Source organism: Lissotriton vulgaris, chromosome 3_1 (assembly GCF_964263255.1).
Source record: "Lissotriton vulgaris chromosome 3_1, aLisVul1.2, whole genome shotgun sequence".
Classification (NCBI taxonomy): Eukaryota; Metazoa; Chordata; class Amphibia; order Caudata; family Salamandridae; genus Lissotriton; species Lissotriton vulgaris.
The window spans coordinates 1,146,589,041-1,146,605,485 of record NC_141689.1 but is presented as its reverse complement, the minus strand read 5'-3'; the positions used below and the strand labels follow the sequence as shown (position 1 = coordinate 1,146,605,485).

At 41.0% G+C, this 16,445-nt stretch overlaps 1 protein-coding gene across 1 annotated transcript; it reads left to right on the top strand.

Annotated features, from left to right (window-relative positions):
• Window positions 1–935: 935 nt before the first annotated feature.
• Window positions 936–9,546, top strand: LOC147727584 (uncharacterized). Its single transcript, XM_086963141.1, has 2 exons — window positions 936–1,007; window positions 6,987–9,546. Exons 1-2 carry the CDS (start codon window positions 954–956, stop codon window positions 9,051–9,053), a joined length of 2,121 nt encoding a protein of 706 aa, XP_086819267.1. The 5' UTR covers window positions 936–953; the 3' UTR covers window positions 9,054–9,546.
• The last annotated feature ends 6,899 nt before the right edge of the window (window positions 9,547–16,445 follow it).

Below are 16,445 nucleotides of genomic sequence, written 5' to 3'. Positions count from 1 at the left end.
TGGCTAAGTAGGGGTCCCCTTTTTTCAAAAATGTCCTACTCTATCTCTGACACATGTCATCCTAAGCAAGGTGCCAAACTAGCCGTAGACATAGTTGTGGCAACCGTTGCCATATTGTGAATAGTGTAAACCTGAAACACTCTATGGTTACAGTCAGGCTTGCTTGGCACCCTTGAAGGTATTTGAGTATATCATGAATGCCCCTTCAGAACCTTTGTCTTCTTAAAAAAAATTGGTACACATTATTCTCTAAAAAGACACTCTTTGGGTCAATTTTTTCATTTTTTTCTGATTGGGAGAACATTTTACCATACGCCTCATCTCAACGCCGCTGAAGCAATTTGGGCTCACTCTCTGGCTCTGTGCAATTTGTAGTGGGTACTTAAACCACACCTCTTTTAGAAACTTTTAGCAACTGACGTTCTCTGTTGCCCTTTACGTCTCCCAGTTCTGAACGTTCGACAGCTGTGACTGACCATGGCGTCTGTCATGGAACATATAGACCCTCAGCACAAAAATCTTTCTCACCACTGTTATCAAACACTAGATTGAATAAACTAGTACTGATTGCCAAAGAATTAATATTTACTATCTTAAAGGGACACTCTACACGCTTTTAAATTTGGAGTAGGAATTACAGTTATTCTAATAGCCATTAAAGTAGCATAAACAGCAAGGAACATGTAACAAGCCATGCAGGAGACATAGACAGCAGATCCCTAGTAGTCAGGAGTGGGGCACTGGAAACCTTGCTTGGAATCGCACTACTGTTAGGAGGTGAATGTACCAATACTCTTTCTATGCAATAAAGGGGAAAGTATATCATCATGTTTCTGTTGTTTATGTCAAACAACATTATTCATTCTCACAGTGATGTTTTACATGACATGCACTCTATGTAATCTTTAACCAAATCATGTCTACCTTGTTTCTCGCAGGAATAAGCCTCAAAGATGAAGAGGGTGTTCCTGGTCATCTCCCTAGTATATATAGCCTCTGCATCCCCAGTAAGTAACTAAAAGAGTTTTAAAAATTGCCCATTTATTTTTTATGTGTACACTCAAACAGGTACATGCATCAATCTCGGCTTTTGCGATTCCTTAATTGCGATTTTTAAGGAATCTCAAATAAGGAATTGCAAATGCCTATGCATTAAGAAATCGCTAAATAAATTGCGATTCCTTAGAATTCCTTAATTACGATTAGCATTTTGCGAATCGCAATTAAGGAATCCCTTCCCATTCATTCCTATGGGCCAAGAGGCCCATAGGAATGAATGGGAAGACAATCTCAATTTGCGATTCGCAATTAGCTAATCGCAAATTGAGATTGCGATTTCAAGGGTGCAGGGGTGTCCAAAGGACACCCTGTTGCACCCCTGAAATCAAACAATGCACATATGTTGTGTACACACATGCCCTAAGGGCATGTGTGTGCACAACATGAAAGTTAAAAAAATGCACAAAATTGCATATTTTTAACATTTCGCAAAATTACCATGAGGTCCAACCTCATATAATAGCGATTTCATCACTTTTAGGATGATGCATCCCAAATAGTGATTTGGGAATCGCAAACGGACGAATTTTGCGATTCGCACCGTTTGCGATTCCTAAATCGCTTGATGCATGTGCCTGTACATTCATTGCCTGCTGTATGGGTTGCACTGAAGCTAACCTAGGCATATTCATCAGTCTCTTCTGTATTAGTTCCAGAGAGCATTGCAATACTTAACTCTAAAAACCATAACTCTGAGTGCCTAATGCAAGAAAATGTGTTTTGGATTTACTTTCAGCAAAGATGGGCATACTTTTTCCACAATGGGTAGTTGTGATGAGTAAAGAAGAGGTTGAAAGATATCTGCCCTCTTATTTTTCCACTCTCCTTTACTGCTTATAAACCCCATAAAATCCACCACCCATATTCTAACAGTGCCTGGAAAGCATTCCATAGACCCTTCAGTGTCCTCCTCCAGGGTCATACTGTTACTGTTACATGTGGCCAAGGGAGAGGCAAGATGCAGCCACCAATGATCCCAGTCCTTCCTAGAAACACAGACTGGTCTGATACACATTTTGGTTGATGGAGTGGCAAGGTATGAAGGATTGCCCAAGCACACTGCTCCCTGATTTGAATGCAGCAAGCCCTCTTCTCTTCTGAGGCCATGGTCGGGGGTTTTCACTCTCCTCCTCTATTACTTCCTCCTTCTGCTCCTCCATATACTCATTTCCCTCTTTCTCCTATGCTGTAGTTAGCAGCTGGTGGGCCTCTTCCCAGGTCCTGTGTGATTTCTGAATCTCCCTTCTCTTAGAGCTCCTGGTTACTGGTAGCCTCCCTGCCTGCAAACTCCTTTCAGCTTTGCCACAGTGTATCTTTCCAGGGTGCTGAGATTTATCTCCATGCTTGCAGGAAAGAGTTACAGGTGCACAAATTAGGTATGGGTCAGATGTGTTTCCTACATAGGTGGAAAACACATTGTGTTTCTTAAATACCCCTCACACACCAAATGGGCCCTTGGTGTCATACTTCATTATAGTGGTCTTGCGCCCCTCCACGGGACGTGGCATGCTACTAACCAGTGAATACGCGGGAGCACTGATGTTACCACTATGTGTAGTGTGAGAGGGGTGTGAGTGATACGGTCACGAGTGAGTGTTAAAAAATACCTAGCACCTGAGGAGTATAAGGAATTGTAATAGACCTTGGTGCCGGTATTGTTAAAAAGGTGTGGTGGAGGTATGTAGTATTAATGTACAAAACCTCCTCTGTGCGTCAACATGTTTCGAAGCGTGCTGCTTCTTCTTTGGGACGGGTGCACAGATCCCTACCCTGCTCACATGGACAGTTCGATACCGTATGTAAACAAGAAATACTATATGCAGTTTTAATGAATAAATGTAGCAAAATATGCCATTGTATGACAAAATGTATTGTGAAAAGGTAATTCCTTTATGTCAATCTGAAAAAGAAACACAAAAGTACAGAAGGAAAATCAGGTAAGTCGAATTACTCCGGGTTTGGAATTCGTGACCTGCAAGAGTGATATATAGTGTCTATCGTTAACTTTAGAAAACAAGTGTTGGTGCAGTGACCTGTAAAAAAAGGGACATTTACAAAACACTCAGACATGTAACATAAAACACACTCCCGCTAGAAGGGTCGGTTCCAAGTTGTGACTACGAAGATTATACAAATGGGAAACAGTTGTCAACAAAAGAAACTGATTGCATACTTGCAGTCCAGAAGCCAAAGGCATCATGTGCCTTTAGAATGGTGGGGACCCCATGCTAATTGCACTCTGTAAGTGTAAATGTTGGGGCATCAGAGATGTGCATGGAGTATCACTAGGTGAGAGCAGGAGTGGCCTTGCAGAAACGGCTATGCCGTACCCACGTAAGTGAGGCTACTACCTAGCCCAATCATCCCCTCCGCGGCTCCGTGGTTACTGAGAAGCCAGAAGGGTCTGGTATATATACTTGATTGCCTTAGTTGTTCCCGCAACTCGTGTAGTGTACGTGTGTGACGGGAGCATCTCCCAAGGCAGGTCATGGGTGACGAGAAACCTGAAGTGGTTCCGGTTGGTCTGACCCGGAACTGAAAACAGGAGCGTGGCGGTGGTGAAACTAGACCGCTCGCCGGTTGAAAAAAAAGATGTGTGACAGTGAAACTATACCGCTCGCTCTCTTGACTAAGAGGAAATGCGCAGTGCGGTTTGGGTGGAAACGGACGCGCTTTTCAGAAGTAATATGCGGAAGGTGGCCACAATGTAGGGCACCCAACGGGAATACAGTGTAATAGTCAATTAGTTGGCTCAACGACTGCTAAAAAATATTTTTGTCATACAAATACCAATACGTTTTTTACAGAATGGTGAGTAGGACAAAATACCAATACAGTTTTAACAGACAGGGGAGTAGGAAAAAATTGGAAGAAAGAGGAAAAGGAAAAACACCAAATGGGTCTCCAAAAAATTATATATATATACCCAGTGAGCCAGACAAATTATTATTGTGCTCCTGGTAGTTGTGGGAAAAGTGGGAACTACTTAGATCAAAGAAAGAAATCAGAGAGAATGCTAGATTCACTTGTTGAACTATCTAGTGGCATCCAGCGGTATCTTCCCCTCAAGTGAAATGGCTCCAGGGAATATTATCATTGAATCCAGTGGCGTTGGTGCCCAGGCCGAACACCCAACGCTGCTCTTTTTCCAGGAGTCCATTCTCAGATGGTTGTTGTTCTATGATTGTCCACTGCAGGTCGTTCACTGTGTGTGTATCAGACAGGCAATATTTTGCCATTTTCGGAGTGCTTCTTTTACACCTTACATTGCTCTTATGCTCACCGATGCGGATTTTGGCTGGTCGTGACATCATTCCAATATACTCTAGACCGCAAGGGCATGTGATCATGTAGATGACGTTCCGGCTACCACAATTGGTGAATTTCCTTTGCTCCCATTCACTCCTCTTCCTGAACTTCACCCACCTGCTTTTTTTTGGTGAGGTGGCAGGTGCTGCAGTCACCTCTTTAGCATTTTTAAAAAAGGATTTATGTTGGAGTGTTATTATTAAAAAAAAAGATTTTTGTATGAAATGATTTCTTTTCATTTAATTTGTATGTAGTATAAATAGTTTGTCTTATTTTATTAGTATTGATGATAATAGAAATATAATTAAAAAAATTAGGGCCTGATTAGAGTTTGGAGGTTTGGCGCCTGGCCACTGCAGCTTCGTGCTCTAGAAGACAGCAGTGCGGCGGTCTACCGACCGCTGTATTACGAGTTGACTGCGGTGTCCGCATTGTAGCTGCAGAGGTCTTGCAGCACTGGTGAATGGTTTGCCACACAAGCAATGCCTGCGACATATGTGTCGGCTGCACAAATATGCATGATACATGTGGAAAAATACCATATACTTATAGCTGGAGTCCGACCACTATGTGGTTAGTCCAGGCAATGGGTATATGGTGCAACAAGCAGTTACCTGTGTATCGCCGCAGACAAGCAGGGTCGTATTCCTCAGGGTGAAGATGCTTCTGTGGAGGGGGGACCTGATAAAAGGTATCCGCGTTGGACTCTGATGGGAAGACCTCGAAAGGGGATGTGGGGTAACAACTGAATGTTTAATACATGAGCCTTTGCTTGCTACTTTGGGAGAAACTCCTGACTGAACTTCCGATTTGCCACAAGACTGCTGGGTCACAATGACAAATTCTCTACTCATTTAGAATGAGGCATGAACCTCTGATTTTTCCTGTTATGAATCACCTTTTGAGGCATGCAAATCTGGGGAGAAAAAGAGAAAATAATTCCTGATGGACAGAGAAAAACTCCCTGCACATCACTGACATTTTTATGGAAAATAAAGTCTACTATGGGAGTTTCTCTCTGAAGCAAAAAATAATGTTGAGTGGGCCACAAAGGTTTTCCAACCTGTTCATCATACAACTATTCCAAAAGTGCATCCAGTGCATTGTAAGATGCACTTCCCACAAAGAGAACAAAAGGCTGGTATGTGACAGGCAGTTCTAGTGCTTAATTTGTAAAAGAATAAGTGCTGGGACCCAATTTTTCCTCAGAAGCCTGTGACTGGCACTATAGAAGGTCAGGTTGAAGAATGCCAAGGCAGCACCTCATGCTTCTTTAATCCACCCCCAGATACTCCATGGCTCTTTATCTAACACTTGCAGATTCATTTCATCCCTGCTTTCTCCCTTGGTCTGTTTTCCATCTTTCTCTTCCTTAATCTTTGCACCTTTTGTATTTTTTATCTCTTTCTCTAGATGAATGTCTCTTGGAGAAAAAATTAGTGCACTATCCCAAAAAGGAGTGCCAGTAAACCCCACTGGCAACCACCGGCTCAAATTAAGCACTGAGAAGTCTTCTGCTGCGAAGGTGAAAATAAAGACCTCCTCTGAAATGTCAGACAGCAAGCATCCTCTAAATGAGGCCCTTGGTCCTAATGATTGCTACGGCACAGATAATCCACAGGACTAATGTTGTGCTACTGTGCAGATAATCTACAAGACTAATGTTAATAGAAACGGGCATTAACAAATTACATTTTTCCTTATTACAAAATTACTTTTCACCCCCTGCCAATTTGGGAATAAGGTAATATTTCACAACTACATTGCAAACATAATGCAGCATTTATTGAAAAAAAAATATTCTAACTTGCAGAGAAAATGTGTTACTAGGCACAAATAAAGTTTGTGCTGATCCCAATACTGCTAATAGTGATGTCATTTTCCGCATCCATTCTCCCTTGTGAACATTTTGCAAAGTAATCATTGAAATATTTGTGTAAGGGAAAACGTGTATGTCATTCTGATTCAAAGTAGAAAACTGGGAAACTATGCAGTATTTTTGGGAATTTTCCTAAGTGCGAAAATGGATTTAAAGGAGGCAAATTTGAGCACTTAAATCTGGCCTCTCAGAATGAAGGCCTAAGCATAGTTTCAGAAACCGGGTGCTAAGATCCATAATAATCTTGTAAAATACTCATAATGTTTTTATAGCTGGATTTTCACACCATTCCAAAAGCTATCCTCTGCCCTACACAGTGAACATCAATGTTCGCAACCCTAACGCTAAACTCACAAAAAAGGTGGACTTCTTGTGGCTTTTCAATGCCACTTGTGCCTGATGATGACAATGTAGGTGGGCAGAGTGTTGTGCCAATCAGGTACTTAGCTTTGTAATAGTTGCATTTCTGGATAGGTATTGTCATTTGTTTTTTTTAGTATCTGTATCACAAGATAATGTCAACAAGCCTTTCTGCCTCTGTCTCATTGTATTTAGAGTTATTGTTGTTCTGTAATTGTATTAATTAATTCTTGAGGACAGAATTGCTGAACAGTACTTTATTCTACATTTTATCCACCTCGAATGTCAAAAAAGTGCCTTGTACTGGTGTCATGCTCTTGACCGTAGACACTGTAAAGAATTGTACCAGAGCATTGATTCTGTGCTTCCTTCAAAACAGATCAGAAGCAGCAAGAACCAACTGAGAAGAGACCATGTGTCAAGAATTGGCAGAGGCAATGACCTATCTCAAACTAAAGTCATCCTAGACACCAACGGTGATGGTCCGAAACAAGTGGAGAAAAGGAAGTATGGACATCAGGATGGAAGAAATGCTGATAAAAATAGTATATTGGCACTGGACACTAAGGATCGTGTTCCTGGAAACATTATTAGCAGCGGAGGAAAGGAAGCTTGGATTCAATATAAGAACACCCTGCAAGTGAACAAGGATGATATGAAATGGGAGCATCCTTCCAGCGACAGGGACGATAAGGTTAAAAAAAGCATAATAAGTATCCATAGCCAGCATATTAGGAAGAATGGAAAAGTACACTCTGAAAGGAATCATAAGACTGATCTGAAAGAGGCTCTCATTCAAAACGTACCAAGGATAAGGTTAGAGATAAATGCTGGCAAAGAGAAAGCATTACATTCTGAATTTCAAGAATATGGAAGTGGTATTGAAGATAGAGAAGACGATGTCATCACGGCTGGCCAAACGAACACTGACATGGCACATGAGACCCACCCAACCCATATGTATGACCTAAGGACTGAGGGTTATTTACAAAAAAGCAAAAATAATTACAGAAATAAAACAGACAATGGATCAGATGTGGCTACCAATCAAAATGGGTCTGTCCTTTTTACACTGAAATCAGTCAATAAAGGATTGCCTGGTGAAGTAAAAAGAATAAACGGTGATGGAAAGGTCGCAGGATATGCCATAAATAGGCCTAGTGAAAAAGATATCAAAATTAGAAGTGAGGATGGTGAAGGTGGTACGTTTGATGGGTATAACTACTTTGCCAACTATTTGGTTAGTGTTGATGGAACGCAGGGGGATGAACCAAGGAATGCTGCCAACAGCAGTGATTCCAGCTCTAGTCAACAAAGTGTCAGTGGTTCCTCTAAGAAGGCTCACCTAAATGACAAATCCAGCTCTTATGAATCTAGGCAAGGAATATCTTCTGTTTCCTCAAGTTCAAGTGATTCAAATGATTCTAAAACCTCCAGTCAGTCAACTGCTTCAAAGAGCTCCAGTGACTCAAGTGATTCTAATAGATCCATGGACTCAAGCAGATCTTCTTCTAGTGACTCTGATAGCTCCAGTGATTCAAATGACTCTAATTTCTCCAGTGATTCAAGCGAATCAAGTAGCTCCAGTGATTCAAGTAGTTCAGAAAGTGCTAAGGGCCGCAGAAACAACACCATGTCTAATGAGTCACATGATAGTAACACCGCCAGTGATTCAAGTGATTCTAGCAATTCACAGGACTCAAGCAATTCTAAAAGTTCTGATGACACCAGTGATTCTAAAAGCTCCAGTGATTCAAGTGAGTCTACCAGCTCAAGTGACTCAGATGAGTCGAATAGCTCAAGTAATTTTAACAATTCCCAAAACGCAAATACTTTGAACAGATCTAGTGATTCTAGTGAACCTAACAGTTCAAAAGATTCAAATGATTCCAGCAGTTCAAACAACTCAAGAAATTCAAATACATTGAGCATGGCCAGCAAAATAAATCATTCTGCCAGCTCAAGCAACTCCACTGAGTCTGGCATGTTAAACACCTCATGTGACTCCAGCACATCCTGTAAGTCAAGTGATCCCAAAAGTTCCAGTGACTCAAGAGACTCAAAACAATCAGGAGACTCAAGTCACTCCAACAGCTCAAAGAACTCAAGTAGCTCTATTGGCTCTCGAGTGTCAGATGATTCCAAAACCTCTAGTGCCTCAAGTGACTCCACCAGCTCCAGCAACTTAAGTGGCTCTAGCAGCTCCAGTGGTTTAAGTGATTCTAATAGTTCAAATGACTCAAGCGACTCCAATACTTCCAGTGGCTCATCTGAACTTAAGAACTCCGGTGACCTAAATGATTCACACAGCTCCAGTGATTCAAGTGATTCTAGTAGCTCCAGTGACTCGAGTGATTCAAGTGAAATTAATCAAGTTGGAATGTCAACAGGCCGAAATGTTACTATTAACAATGAAACACTGTACAAATCAGGCACTGGGAAATAAGTTTTCCTAAAGCGGTTTTGATGGGAACATTATGACACAAATTGTAAAAAGGTAATAAGATAGATAATGATAAATGCAAACACTAAAATGATAATATATAAATTGTCCACTACCTTGATGTTGAAAATATTTCCTGATTAAAGTGAGAAATGTCAGCTCCGATTAAACAGATGTATAGTAGTAGTTGTAACTATAAACTATGATCAGAAGGGAATAGATTATTTAAAAAAAGATGCAAGTCTACAAGAATATCCAACATTGAAAAATGTGTTATCGAAATTTACTGTTTAGCTCTTCTGGGCCAGGGACAGTGAGGACAACTACAAGACTATTTGGTCAATATTTATCAAGTTAAATGATAACCAACATGTTTAAATGACTTTTGAACTTAACACCTTAAACTTTATGTATGTTTTTTATATCATAAGAAGGAGTTCCAGTAGACATAGTTAGGTTATAGATGAATACGCTTATTGTTCTTGCATGTTAAGTAGATTTTTTTTTAGTAAAGATGTAAATAAGCCCCACCAGGTGCAGCCTCCTTGCTGCTCAGCCCAGGATCCAACTGACACTCAACATCACAGCAATCCACACATTACAATAGCATCACCATCCACACTAACATACTACCCCAACCATTCACACTGACTGAGCAGCAGAGGCAGAGAAACAGGGAAGATGCATGGTATAAAAACCTTTGATATAACACACCTTCCCCCTTTATAAAATGCACAAAGCAAAAGTGAATATAATTAGAAACATAACAGTAAGAAACTTGCAAAAGAAAGAATTGCAATTGCAAAGTAATTATGCAAAAACATGCTAATTTAGGCAAGGAGGAAATATGTTACTAAAGAGAAAACAATATAGGAAAAGGGAACATGTAGCAGAATCCAAAGTGTATACAGCATTGCAATAAGTAAAACACGAAAATAGAATTGTAGAATGCGTAAGCCAGATTACACACATATCTCCTTCCTTGGCAGAGCATATTATTAAGCAAAATATTTCAAAAGGAAGGAAACTGTCTAAAAACACAAAAGCAAAAGGAGAAAGAGACATACGTAAATAAGTAAGAAGAAATCCACGAAAACAAACAAGGAAATAGTGCTCTGAATTACCACCAAAACCACATCGGCTTGCCAGACTGGCAAAGAAAATGGGGAGCACAGAAAACAGCAAAAGGAAGAAGAAAGGACAAAGACTTACACCCAACTAAAAGTAAGCAATGGGTGGCTAGCACCCAACCAGAAAGCAAGCAAAGGATGAGAATACACCATACCAGAAAGTAAGCTAGAGGTGGCTAGCTCCAAACAGAAAGCAAGCAACAGGTGAATGACACCCAACAAGAAGGCGAGCAACGGGAGGCAGACACCCAAACAGAAAACAATTAAAGGGTGGGGTTACACTCAACCAGAAATCAATTAATGGGTGGCTTACACCCAAAAAGAAAGCAAGCAACGGGTGACAACATCCAACCAAAAACAAGCAACGGGTGGCAACACCCAACCAAAAACAAGCAACGGGTGGCAACACCCAAGGAATAAGCAAGTAACAAGTGAATGCACCCAACCAGAAAGCAAGCAGATGGAGACTAAAAGAGTGTACAGCTCCCCACAGAGAATCAACAACAAGAAAAAACATAAAAAGTAAGAAACAGGAAACTACACCAAAATGGTGAATCCCCAAAAGCAAGCGCAAAGAAAGTGCGAACTGGAGGGACAACAACACACAGAATATCAATAGTGCATAGCACAGTTAATGGAATTAATGACAACATGAATATAGCAAGCATATTATAGGTAAATAAAGGCAGCAAAAATCATAAATGACTTTTTGAAAATCAAGACAGTACTGCGCAAAATAAATCAGCATTAACTTATTCTTGAATATCATGGCAGTACAAAGCAAAATAAATCAGGATTAACATATTCTTGAATATCATGGCAGTACTGAAAAAAATAAATAAGCATTAAATATTCTTGAATATCATGGCAGTACTGAGCAAAATAAACCAGCATTAACATATTCTTCTATACAGGAGACTGGTGCCTCACCCCGGTGGCATGCCAAAAATAGAGAAGAATATCTAGGTAATATGAGATGCTGAATAATTGCAAGTTAAAATGATGACAAATATATGACAGACAATAAATTTAAAGAAAAGTCTCCCATGAAGAAATCTTTGAATGGTGAAATGACCTGGAATGAAGAAATGTCACCAAGAAATAGATGTATATGTCAACCGACATTACAATCAAAAGGTGAGGCACCATTGTCAGTCAGAAGCCAAATAATAATGGCAAGAGCACCTTGCCATGGAGACAAATGATGACGGTACAGGCTCTGTGAGTCTGAATAACCAAAGGAAATATCCAGCACCATAAACAGGTCAATAAATCATCATTAATGGGGGCAGTTCCCAAAGTTAGCACGGGGTAATGGAAAACAGTAAAGTACAGACCATAGCCTCCCTGAGACTCCAAGAGCGAAAACGGGTGAATTCAGAGAAAGTAGCAGAATCACAGAGAAGAATCCAGGTTGGAGCGGGAAAGATCACTCCAATCAAGTTGGCGGCACGCAGAGTAGGCACACGCCGGGTGGCTCTAGCCAAGTCCCTGTTGAAAGCGTGTTTGAGCAGCTGGAAATCCGTCGATCCAGATTGGCAGCAGAGAGAGGTTAGGCATGCCAGGCAGGACTCTCACGAGAACAAACCGTGCAGATCAGCTGAAGATTCCTCGCGGGTCATTCAAATGGCGCACAATGTGAAGGTTAATAGTGCGTGGGCTAAGCAGCTTCGCAGAAATGCTGAATAATGCAGCCACACTAACAAGTTAACGCAAATAAATTCATGCAATAAAATGTAACTGACAAACTTGCCTTCATCACAAACATGAGATAACCTCTCTTCCGCTCTTGAGCCATCACCATCCACGAGTGCAAACCGGAGAGGCACCAGATTTCCAATCTAGATCCAAGAGAAACAAAGGAATTATGTTTCAGTCAAAGATTCCTCAGAAAAAAATACATGCCAGATCTAGATTGAGTGCAGAGGTAAAAGAGGCACTTGATATAACTCCCCAAAAATTTCAGAGAGGTATCAGGCATATGATACCAGATAATAGTCCATCAAAAACCACTGCTGCACCTACTGTAAAGCGGTTACTTCTTGACTTGTAGAATATGTAATCATTAGCAGGCAGCATCCGCCCTGTAAATGGCAGCAGGAAACATACACCCAGTAAATAGCAGCTGGAACGATACGCCCTATCAGTGGGCTGCCCGTTGAAGATGGACATTGGTGGGGCGGGAGGGGGTGAAATCCTCGGGTAGGTTTTTTTAAAGTAAAATATTGAATAAAAGGTCCTTATGAAGCTTGAAGTAAATCCTCACGCGCAGTTTTAATCTAACTCGTTGCCAATTTATGTTATATCATAACAAGGAGGTCCAGTAGACGTAGTTAGGTTATAGATGAATACGTTAATTGTTCCTAGATGTTAAGTAGGTTTTCCAGTAAAAATGTAAATAAGCCCCACCAGGTGCAGCCTCCTTGCTGCTTAGCCCAGGATCCAACTGACACTCAACATCACAGCAATCCACACATTACAATAGCATCACCATCCACACCAACATTCTACGTAAATCATTCACACTGGCTGAGCATCAGAGGCAGAGAAACAGGGAAGATGCATGGTATAAAAACCTTGGCTATAACAATGTTCTGTAGCAGTAGATTAATAATTAAAAATCAATGTTTATGTATATAAGTTGATGTTTATTCTTCTGTAATTATTTTTTAATTATTGTAATGTTCTAATGGATCCTAAAATTACACAATGAGAATTTCATTGAAATCTTATGTATGAAATACTTTGTCTCTAAATTTGGGAAAACAGGTTTTGAAATGGAATTCGTCTTGATGCACTGTATAAAACATTTGATAAAATCCATCAAGCTATTTAAATTGCAAAATAAATAAAAAGAATAAACTATGGCTAATTAATAATGCGTAATATATTTTGGATTAAAAAGAAAAATATTCACTTTGTAATGGATGTGTGTTTGACTGTCAGGTTCATTTTACTAGGTGAAAACTAAGGGCCCGATTCACAGAATGAGCTTAAGACGAAGGGCCATATGTATGAAGCATTATTGCATTCGCAAACGCCGAAATTTGCTGAATTTCGGCGTTTGCGAATGCAATTTAACAAAAAGGTATGTATCAAGGCAAAATAAGGAATTGCAAAATTTGCGATTCCTTATTTTGCGATTGCATTTAAGGAATCGCAAATTTTACGATTCCTTAAATGCAATGTAAGAAGCCAAAAAAAAATGCAAATTGGCTTTAAGGAATCGCAAATTACCACCAACTTCAAGTTGGTGGTAATGTGCGAATTTCTTGAAAAATGCAAATATTTGCGTTTTTCAATGTGCCATGTGACGCACATACATGCCCTCAGGGCATGTATGTGCACCACATGTGCACTCATGCTTATTTCAAGGGTGCAACAGGGTGTCCTTTGGACACCCCTGCACCCTTGGAAATGTTCTCAATTTGCGATTAGCAAATTGCGAATCGCAATTTTCCCATTCATTTCTATGGGCCAGGAGGCCCATAGTAATGAATGGGAAGTATTCCTTAATTGCGAATTCGCAATTTGCGAATTTGCAATTAAGGAATATCTAGAAATCGCAAAAAAATTGCATTTTTCTTGATACATACCAGTTTGCGATTCTGAAATAGCGATTTCTTAAAAATCGCTATTACAGAATCGCAAAATGGTTCCTTGATACATATGGCCCTAAATCCTAAACTTACTAATCACTTGGAGGTTCTCCTCGGACCACCACAGCTGCGATCCAGTCGGGATTCACAGAATGAACTTACTACTTTCGGTATTCACAGAATAGATTTAAGACTACTAACTTTACGTCCGCACCGCTTGGGGGCGGAGCTTACGGCCCGGAGGCAGAGCTTGCGGCCCAGAGGGGGAGATTTCAGCCATGGCTAAATACCCACCTCTGAGCCGGAAGCTCCACCTCCAAGCCGAGAGCCCCGCCTCTGGGCCAGAAGCTCTGCCTCCGGGCTGTACGCTCCGCCCCCAAGTCGGAAGCTCCGCCTCCAGGCCGGAATTTTCGGCCCGAGTGCAGACGTAAAGTTAGTAGTCTTAAATCTATTCTGTGAATACCGAAAGTAGTAAGTTTATTCTGTGAATCCCCAAAGTAGTAAGTGCATTCTGTGAATACCAAATTGTAGTAAGTTTAGGATTTAGTCTTAAGTTCATTCTGTGAATCGGGCCCGTAGGGACTGATTACGACTTTGGTAGTCTTCCGACTGGATCGCAGCTGTGGTGGTCCGAGGAGGACCTCCAAGTGATTGGCATTCCTGCCTGCCAGATTACATTATTAATCCAGGGCTGGCTGTGCATCTGCGGCAATATTACTGTGGTAGCATGTTGCGACCCATAGACAACGCCTGCAAGACATGCTGCTGCAGTACAGCGCCTTGTGCACATCAGATGTACTGTGTGGCATGCGCCATGTTGTGCATGCCACACAGGTAACTCACAACAATGCAGAAATTAGAGGCCACTACATGTGCCCCCAGCCAAATTTCGAAATGGGCTATAACATCCAGGGGCCATGTTTCACAACCCTTCCTTGCTGGCCCGCCATGAAAAGTTTGGCAGGAAAGCAAATCGTAATTTGGATGGTTGTGCCGGCATCGGCACCGCTGTCATAGGCTGCAGCGTTGGCCACTGCCGCTACAGCTGGACCAGAGATCCCAGCAGAGAGAGAAGGCTTGCGGCAGCCTTACCACCTTGATTGTAATCGTACGGTGGGAACGCTGAGATGGCGGTGATCCAACTGCCATCCAACATTACGGGGGTCTTGCAGCCGCCAGTATTGTAATCAGGTCCATAGTTTTAAGTGTCATATTATTTTTTACTTAAAGATGTCAACTTTTTCAAATCTGTTTGTGTGTGTGCATTTTAATTTCAGTACTCACGTAAACCCACTGTACGTGTCAATTTGACTCAATTTTAGTTTTTTACAGCAGATATGTAATTTTAACAGTACTAAGCATATGTTGTTTCTAATTCCAGTGTGTCAGATTGGGCAAAGACATACATCAATCTAAGTTTTTAAAAAAAGCATAAAACTTGTTTATTCAAGATTGACATTTGCAAAATGAGGACAAATGGACAGTGGACAAAACAGTAGACATGCCATGCAGACTGAGTGCCAATGAGAATTAGCATTCAAAATATAACTGAAATCAATCAGAAAGGCAGTTGAGACAGTTTCCTCCCTGTACTATTGCTCATCCAATGCATCAATTAAAAAACACTATCAGGTGCAAGTTTACGTGTAATGACTGCATAATGAAACAGACGAACAGATAGGGCTACCGGGTGCCTAACAGCATGTTATACTTTATTGTAACTCATATAACAAAAACACAATCACATTTATGTACACTCACACAAACATCAGTCTATCAAGATTAAACAGCCGTATGAAAATGCAACAAAATGCCCTCTCACCCTGGAACCTTCTCCCAAGAACAAAAAAGTAGGGGTGGGCGGAATTTGCGTAATCGCGCCACGCAAATCTCCACGAAACGATAATAAATCTCTGCGAACACACAGAAATTCCGCGAACACGTGGAATTGCTTGTTCGTGATGCTTTTTTACTGTCCGCAATCGCTGTTTGCGTGCTTGGGGGGAAATATCTCGGGAACACGCATTTTGAGAATGCGAACAAGCAAAAAATGTCACGAAGTCGTGGAGCGCAGAATTTTGGGCAATTTGGCGTTCTCCGCGAAACACGAAATTACCCAAATTCCGCAAATCCCGCGAGCGGAACGGAATTTACCGCCCAGGCCTATAAAAAAGATGGATGAAGTGGGGCACAATGTTCAGAGAAAAATTGGCCAAGTGCTGGTGGTAGTGTATAGACAGACGGCCGGACAAGCCAATTATAGATTTATGCTTCAGGCCAAAATATTTCACAGAGAACAGATATTTGCCATAAGTGATAGGGGCTGGGCGTAAAAGAATGAACAAGCTCCTCACAATACTTTTAACACAACTATCTCCTGTTTATTCAACTTGATCATCGGTCCCACCGAAAAATCGTATCCATCATAGCTTCCAAAACAAAAGAAGAATTTTCCACGTTGAATATAGTAGAGCTAATTAAGAATATCTACACCATTCTGCCACTACCTTAATTTCGATCCCAAAGAGTCCCATGGGTTTTCAGATACTCCTATAACCACTAGTAACTGTATGAATAATAAATAATGAGAACAGGAGAAGGCGAAGGAGATTACAGAGTACAGCTTGCTGACTCAAAAAATGCACACTCTCCATCTGCATTTAAGA

Bases quoted from the DNA above. Each gene is read 5' to 3' on its own strand.
- LOC147727584 (XM_086963141.1), top strand. From the start codon at position 954: ATGAAGAGGGTGTTCCTGGTCATCTCCCTAGTATATATAGCCTCTGCA. The intron at 1,008-6,986 runs GTAAGTAACTAA...CCTTCAAAACAG, and splicing joins ATATAGCCTCTGCATCCCCA to ATCAGAAGCAGCAAGAACCA.